Source organism: Sinocyclocheilus rhinocerous, unplaced genomic scaffold (assembly GCF_001515625.1).
Source record: "Sinocyclocheilus rhinocerous isolate Xijiao unplaced genomic scaffold, SAMN03320098_v1.1 scaffold591, whole genome shotgun sequence".
NCBI classification, from domain to species: Eukaryota; Metazoa; Chordata; class Actinopteri; order Cypriniformes; family Cyprinidae; genus Sinocyclocheilus; species Sinocyclocheilus rhinocerous.
In genome coordinates, this window is record NW_015641476.1 from 1,588,216 (window position 1) to 1,597,068 (window position 8,853).

Sequence of the window (8,853 nt, forward strand, 5' to 3'; positions counted from 1 at the left end):
AGCTGCCAGAGTTCGTGCCAGGAGTCACGATCGTTTGTCACCATTTCTGCTGTAAACTACACTGTTTTTTAAAATAAAATATTTGATGACGCATATTATATACCAGCAAGCAGATGCGACCAGAATATGAACCCAATAAGCTAAATTGCATAAGCATTTTCCCATAAAGAACATACACATAAGGAGTGCTTAGCTGTACAGACAGTATATACACACGTATATATATACACACACACAATGTTGGGCAAGTTACTCTGAAAATGTAATCAAATTACTGATTACTGATTACTCCTTTTAAAAGTAATCACGTTACTGTTCTGATTACTTAATTTCAAAAGTAATTAGTTACATTAGTTACGTTACTTTTTTCTCCATGAAATTTATGAAATCCCAGCATACACGCTCCCGATAAATATTTGTTATTAAAGCATCAACATTCACAGAACACTGTTATTTTTAACTAAAGCAAGCAGCTGCTGCGTGCATGGTTTGGCATGGCAGAATGCCAGCAAAGAGCGCTGCATTCATCTCTAAAAGACATCTCAGTTCATCGCAATCTCACAATTTTCTGTTATAACACAATAAATATATGCATAATGAATCTTTCATAATGTCTCAAATTCGTGTTATAATGAGAAGATTCATGAGCACGTAAATTTCAGCACTGCATTGCTCAATGCTTCAAACACGTGTTATAGCCTAAATAGAAACTCTGCATATGCTTGCACCTGTTAATCGTTTATATTTTATATTAGTTCATGTTGCTTTTGTGCAATAGATGAATAACAATTTATTTGTTTTAGATATTTTATGTTTAGATATTTCTATTTTGCGGGAGTCCCGTGAATAATTTTATTCTCCCACATCCCGGACACACGAGTGTCTACTCGGGTCTCGCGGGAGCCCTAATCCACTGGCACTTGACTAGACAGTGACTAGACAGTTTAATTCTCTCTCTGTTGTATATTTGCTCATCATTAGTCTCGTGAAGCCGCTTTCATATTGCTGTTCACTCACCGGGTTGATGTGGTTGATGCTCAGGAAATGCTCCAGCACGGCCACCGCATGTAACTTTTAACAAGATTATAAAATACGATGTTTTGTTTGTTATATTTCAATATCCCAGAGAATACTATTCAGTGAATTAAAATTATCCAGTGAATTATTCTTCACTCTTTAGCCTATTAAACAGCTTATAAACCTACTAATTTAAGATGACTGAAAGGAGGAAAAACCAAAGTGAAGTATGTTCTTACTTCACTCAGTCATTTATTTACTTTATAACAGTAAATAAATATCGGTTCTGCATATCGGTTATTGGGCACATAAACATGCAAATAATTGGTATCAGTAATCGGTTATAAAATATCAATATCGGTCGATCACTATTTATGAATACTAATAAACAGTGTTGGGGAAAGTTACTTTTAAAAGTAATGCATTACAATATTGCGTTACTCCATAAAAAAGTAACTAATTTTACTTAGTTACTTCGTTACTTTTTATGGCAAGTAATGCGTTACGTTACTTTCGCGTTACTTTTTAAATCTGGACAGGGCTTGCTTGTTTGTTTTTAAAATAAAAAAAGTTATATTTTTGGCAAATATAAAAGCCTTTTCACACTGCAAGCAACTAGTTAATAACTAAAGTGTTACATTAAATAAATAAATGCTTGTGTGCGCGCGTGTGTGCGTATATACAGTATTGGCTAGCGGCAGCTGGCACTCCTTATGTGTGTGTATGTTTTTTATGGGTAAATGCTTATGCAATTTAGCTTATTGGGTTCATATTCTGATCGCATCGGCTTGCTGGTATATAATATGCATCATCAAATCTTTTATTAAAAAAAAAAAAAAAAAAGTAGTTTACTGCAGAAACGGCGACAAATGATCATGACTCCTGGCATGAACTCTGGCAGCTGATACATAAAAATGTATAATAATAATAATAATAATACAATTGTGGAAACTTTGCATCATCATTTTAATAAAAACACCACCACACGCCACTGAGAACAGTGTAGTTTTTACTGAGCAAACAGCAAAAAACGGCGAGAAAAACCGTGGCAGCTGCCACGAACTCTGGCAGCTGCCGTGGCATCTGGGGATGCCACTGGAAGTGGCACTGCGACCTGCCACCATAATAATGCAAGAAGGCCTACACACTTCCAAATGACAACAAACTTTTAATTTTTAAGAATATTTAGATCATGGAAATTAAGTATCAAAATATTAGATACCTTAAAAAACCTGAATAAATAGTAAATAAACATTTTCTAACAAAAAGTGCAAAGTAACAAGTAGAAAAAAAGAAAAATGCACAAAGAACTTGTATGGAGATTTTTCCATCTACAGATTTTTCCCTGACCTTCTTTTCTCTGTAAATGAAGGGTGCACACTATTGCTGAAAAACTCAATCACTACTTATCAGTCAGATGTCCGCATGAACAAAGGCACAGATCCCTAAACAAGGCCATATCTGCAGATTAAACTTTATTTGTAGAAGCATTTTTTAAATGTGATCTAGCACCTCATGACTACACCGCATTATGTACAAGAAGCTGCAAAAGACACACCAAACATTAACTGCAACTAAACCACAATTCCAAACCACATCTTGTGTCCAGGGCAAAGGTTGTTGAAAAAGCTGCACAATAACATAGGAACTTTATCTTTATCAACAGGATGTCTCTGAGGAATTGGGGACTTTGTAATCTCCAACAAATTCTTACATAGCAAGGCAAATAATAACTATACTGCAGGGTCGGGAGCGGGACTGTTTTTTTATTTTTTTTTTATTTTAATTTACTGATAAATATATTCATGACCTAAAATAGATGAATACAACCACCAAACACCCTTGAGTCACATACACAAACCAATGCATAAATATAATATACAGATCTCCAAACTGCTGAAGGAAAATCCTGTATATTGCATTTTTTATATTAAATATGTAGAATGTTTAATATTCTTATCAATCTGTTGATGCTCAAGAGTCATGATTATTAAAAAAAAAACAGGTTTCCTTAAAACAAAATGATCCCTTTAAGAGTTTATTTATGACTTTTACTGGGTCAACATACAGTATGGCTATCAAAGAGAAAACCAAATTAAAGAGCTTGTTACCATAGCAACAACTCTCTTTCTCACTTTCTCCAAGTTACCAACAAGCGTAGCCTCACTTGTTGGCTGTTATCTGCAAGTGATGCAACAATTAAACAGTTTTAATTCAGATGTTTTTTTTTATACTGTTTGAATAATGACTCATTTTAGTAGAGTAACTCTGTAACTAAATTAATCTCTCTATTACCTTACAAGAGAGGTCAAGGTAAGAAAACCACTCATGCAAACACATAAAAACAAACACAGCCGGCATGGTGTAACAGGAAGGACTCGGAAATCTATTCAGGGCCCACATGGGTGTCGATGTTGCACTCTCTAGAAAGGATACCATGAGGTCTGCCCCGATAAGAGACTCTGTCTTCTGTGTGACAGCCCGTGACAATGCACTGATAAACACAGAAGAGACAGCGGAACGATTCACACTGTCAGACACTATGCAGTACCTTTGAAAAGCAAAAGAGTCAATAAATGTTTTTCCGCAGGTTTTTAATGATTTTGCTGGATTGTTAACAATTGTAATGTGTGCCTTGCCAGGGGACACTGGTTCCTCTGAGTTTTTTTCCTCTCACTTTTGTCTGTCTCCTTTGGTTTGCTCACTGGTGGCACTAAGGGATGATTTCCATAAAGTGGTTTTGAAACATTATGTATTGTGGCAAATGTTATACAGGTTCAACTGAAGTGGGTTATGGTTTGTTATGGTCAGTTAAACAGATCATAACAGAAACCTCCATATCTCAGCTCTGAGCTCCTTTACTTATCGCTAGATCACATTACAAGGTACATGTAGATATGTAAACATTTTGCCATTCTTGTACCTTAGAGTAGACCTTAAGGCCAAATGTAGATCAAGATAGCTCAGCGTTCCAAATTTAGGGTCAATTTACAATGGGAAGGATTGGAGTCTCAACCCTAAGTTTTTACCTTGGTAAGTATAGTGTACATATATTTATATTGGACTTAAATTCTAAGACTAAGGAACAATACATACACGTACCATGAAATATGCTCTAAAGATTAGTTTTTTAGTTTTGCAATACTGAAACATAGAGGTAATCACTAAAACAAAATTAGCAAAAAAAATTAAAATAGTCAAGCAACCTCTATTGGACCACTTGAGACGGATTAACCATCCAACTCAATGTTTACAAAAAAGCAATTGGATTTCATTATTTTAGCATATCTGAGAAGTGTAATATATATAAAAGAATTTAAAACAGACTAAATCTAAAAACTAAACACAATTACACTGATGCATAGTCATGATGTGCATGCTGCAATAACAAAGATGATGAAAAGAAGTAGCCTAATATATTACCATGTTTTTAATTACTGCCGCAACAAGAAGCTTTATAGCTAAAATGAAATAATGTGCAATATGAACGTTGTTAAGCATCTAAAATGAGCTGCCCATTAGCTGGGGTTTTTGGTTGATTCTCTAAGAGAAGTTTAAAAGAGCTGTTTTTAGAGCTGTTTAAATGTAGACCAAGCTCTGCTGCACTTGTTCATTTTGCTGTGAATAAAGCACCTATAAATCAAATGTATATTAAACTCACAAATCTTGTTGTGCACTTGTAGCTGCTAAGTATTTGGCCAATATAAAACTTTTCATACACAAATAACTAACTTGAGGTTTCAATGCATTTCAGAGTGAAATATTTTAATCTATTAATGAAATACAGTGCAAGTCAAATGTATATACAAAATTGTAAGTCACTGTAAATCCCTCTATTTTTTCAATCACACGTTGCAGACATGTGAGCCGTGGCAGTGCAGTGTCACAGTCCCAGTCGGGAAGCATAATCAAATTACTATCCAGTGAATCACCTATGATCAGTAGTACACAGATCAAACAGTCGCAGTGACAGGCAAAGCAGGAGGGATTAGGCTGGGGTTCCCCTGAAATATCATTTAGATGATTTCCAACCAAAAGGCCACTTTCCTTACATTCTAGTTTTTCTCTTTCCTTTCAACCACTCCTCCTACAGAACACACATTCATGACAGAGGCAAACCCCGGCATCAGTCCTAAGAACTGCAGAGCAAAATAATAATAATAATAATAATAATAATAAGTCACTTGGGCATACAAACCCACACACCTATGTGAACACAAGCAGGGCCGGATTATCCAATGGGCATTATGGGCACAGGCCCAGGGGCCCATGCGCACTTGGGGCCCAAGCGAGGGGAAGAAAAAAAATTTGGAGTGTCTTTACATTAAGTGCAAATAGTGCGCTTGTTGGCAAACGTCAGGGTGCGAACTACGGGGGAGCTAGGGGGTGCTCGGCTCCCCTTAATAACGTTATTTACAGTAGCTCCGCCCACCAAAGTCTAGTTGACACTCAATATTAAAAAAGACGCATTGAATTCAACGGCTACAGTGGTGTAGGCAGTAGAAAGTCAGAATCACAGAATTACCTTTTGACGCGATCGACCCGGGTTCGAGTCCGCCACTCTATGGGCCTCATTCATGAAACATGAGCAGAACAAATTTTTGTGTAAATCGTTCATAAAGCCGTTCTGACATAAACTTTCGAACTCATGAAAATGTTCGTATTTTCAAAATGTTAGTTGGTACGAAAGAGATGTAGGCCTACACCTGCTGCTCGTGTTAATGGTGCGTAAAACATTCTGTGTTCTTTTTGGCAAACTGATGACACTGCGTTTTGATGCACTGCCATATAATATTTTATAAGTTAAATGTTTTTTTTTTCTTTTTTTTCTTTTGGAGCTGAGACTATGGTTGATTACTGTTCAACTTTGGGTAAAACGCAGCGCTCGTCACTGTCACAAGCTGTCCAATCAATGGGACAAATGCGACACACCGACCAACCATCCTACTTGTACAACGACTGAGCAACAATGGAGAAGTTAATATTACTGGTTACTGCATTTTTATATTCAGTTATATATTCTTCAAAATGAGATACTAGTAATACGTTACTGCCGTTAATATTCCACATCATAGCAACCAAATCTTCAGCTGGAAAAACGCTGTAATGGGACAAATGCTACACCGACCAACCATCCTACTTGTACAACGACTGAGCAACAATGGAGAAGTTAATATTACTGGTTACTGCATTTTTATATTCAGTTATATATTCTTCAAAATGAGATACTAGTAATACGTTACTGCCGTTAATATTCCACATCATAGCAACCAAATCTTAAAAACGCTGTGCCACCAAAGAGTTCTCAAGTGCCACTAGCTGGCCGTTTTCAGAAGAGCACCTGGCTAAAAATGCTTTGATGGACACGTTCATTTGAATATTTATTGTTAGGCATATGGCCTATTAGTCTTTTGTTTTTGCATTTATTAAATATACTGGAGCCAAACCTGAGAAGGGAGTCCAGAATATTCCACTGTGTTCCTGGACACGTAATTTACGTAGCTGTAATTCATAGACGGGGATTATGTTTATTGTGAACGAGCGTGCGCATGCGCCCTATTTACGAATGATTGGAATTCATTCACATATACATGTTTAACTATCAAATCTGATGTTTACGAAGCATTTGTGAATCTGGAGGGGAGTTTTCGGGAAGGTCTGTTTTATGTTATTGTTGGGTTATTATGTCCCTATGTTATTATTCTGTTAATATACAAAAATACAGAGGTGCAAATAGTATCTGCCAATATAAAGTACAGATAGCATAATTACTATTTACACTTATTGCAAAGATTGCTGCTGGTCCAGGAAAGCATTGTTGCAATCATGTGATATTATAAATCCTGAATTATAGAGGATGCGATCATAGGCTGTAACCTGTGAGTGTAAATCCTTTATAAGCTAGAGGTGTTTCCAACAAATAGTACCCTATCATTTAAAACCTTGATTGTGCACGTGTGTGTGTGTGTGTGTATGGATGTGTGGGGCCCGACAAGACATTGTGCCCAGGGGCCTCTGAATTCCTAATCCGGGCCTGACCACAAGTCGTGGACATAAACATACACCTACATGCCTCACACTTAAAAAAAAGTCTCCCTCAAGCCTTAATGCTTTAACAACCATTACTCAACATGTGACACAAAAAGTCTCAGGGTGACAGGAGCTAAGCACCAGACCCCGGACTGATTCATTTCAGCTCTGCTCAGCTCCATAATTCATTTTACATTATTAAAAAAACAAGCTGAGTTATATTGAGTGGGATCAAACTACACTGTAGCATGACACATCTGTCACATCCCTGAGTTAAATCAGCGCAGGATATTCTGTTCAGATAGCTTACTGTATTTAGTTGTCATCAGGGAAAACCAGTAACATCTTCCCAGGCTGTGTGTCCGCTAAGGACCTCTATTGCAAAACCTACTGGGTATCATTCCAAATAAAATAAGGATTTTGCTATTTGTTTGATACAATACTACAAAAATCGAGAACACTGCATTACACTATTCAATACTACACTGATACAAAGACTATTCACTTCTTTTTCATATCACATTCTTAAAGGAGGAGCCTTATGTTTTCTAGTCTAAAAATGTATGTGTGCAGTGGAACTGAATGAACTCCGAATGAGTCACAAAGACACTTAACTGATTCAACATAAGGACTGTTTGATTCCCAAGTTAAACTGGGACTGAGGCCAAGCCATGTGGCAAGACAGAGTAACGCGAAAACTAATTAAAGGGGTCCAAACTGCTCCTAAAACTACAATTCATTCAAAGATACGTACAATAAAATATCACGTTTCTCTGTACTTTTTCAGAATCCGTAGATCATGCAGATAAATGAACACCAGGACGCTTTTACTGGATTTAAAGCCTGTTAAAAACAAGCTTTTGTAATGCAGGATACAACACGGTGCCAGGTAACAACAGCCTCTGGGTGTAGACCGCAACTTTTCCATGCCTTTCCATTTCAGGAACTTAGGCTATTTTAATTTGAGCTCAACACCGCTTATATGATCATGTACTTTGTTTACAGCCTACGTCTTTGTTTTGTTCAGGCGAACTGACCCAGTGAACACGCAGCAGTGTTTTTTCATCGTTCTCTGATTCCGCCAGCTAATTTAACGCAGAGGTTATTTATTTCTCTTGTCCTTTACGCTGACACCCGAGACTGACCTTCTCATTATGGTTTTGAATATGGCATATTGGGGTTACACAACTGTTGTAGCAGCTTACCTTCAATCTGAGAATCCAGCGTGTTGGACATTTCTATCAAAGTGGCTTCTTTCGTCTTCCCCGTTATTCTCTTCATGTTAAATTCGTGCGTTTCTTTTCTCCCATGGGACAATGAAAAAAAAATCTGTAAACCAACCAGATTAATCTCTCTCTCTCTTTTTTTGTTTGAGTAAAGTGCCTACCGGATTTCCTTCATGCTTTAGGATGTTAGTAGGGAGAATGTATAAACTGTGAATCCCTCGCTCGCTTTCTTCTCCATAACATCAATTACTAGAGCAGCAGGGGCGGCGATGAGGATGGTGGTGGTGATGATGTCTTAAAGGGGAGTGGCTTTTAGTGATGTCCGGTGTTACGAGATTTTCGGTTTCTGAGATTTTCGGTTTCAGTGGGCCGAATTGAATTGAATTGAAACCCAATATCTCAGAAACCGAAAATCTCGTAACACCGGATCGCGAACGAATCGTTCGATTTAACCGGTTCTTCTTAGTGAACCGGCTGAACCAACGAGCAGAGCAGCAAGTGTGCAGCGAGCCGGGTAACGAACCTAAATGCCCACTGCTGGAGCGGTTCTCGTTCTCGAGTCAAGAACCGGTTGCATCGG

General features: G+C 37.4%; 1 protein-coding gene across 1 annotated transcript in view; it reads right to left on the reverse strand.

Moving 5' to 3' along the window:
* The window catches only part of LOC107755078 (anoctamin-5-like), a 53,608-nt gene extending 45,048 nt beyond the window's left edge, over positions 1-8,560 (reverse strand). Inside the window, exon 1 of the mRNA XM_016571733.1 lies at positions 8,253-8,560. Coding sequence (XP_016427219.1) covers positions 8,253-8,328 — 76 coding nt within the window. The 5' untranslated portion in view covers positions 8,329-8,560. The remainder of the gene's footprint in view (positions 1-8,252) is intronic.
* Between the last annotated feature and the right edge of the window lie 293 nt (positions 8,561-8,853).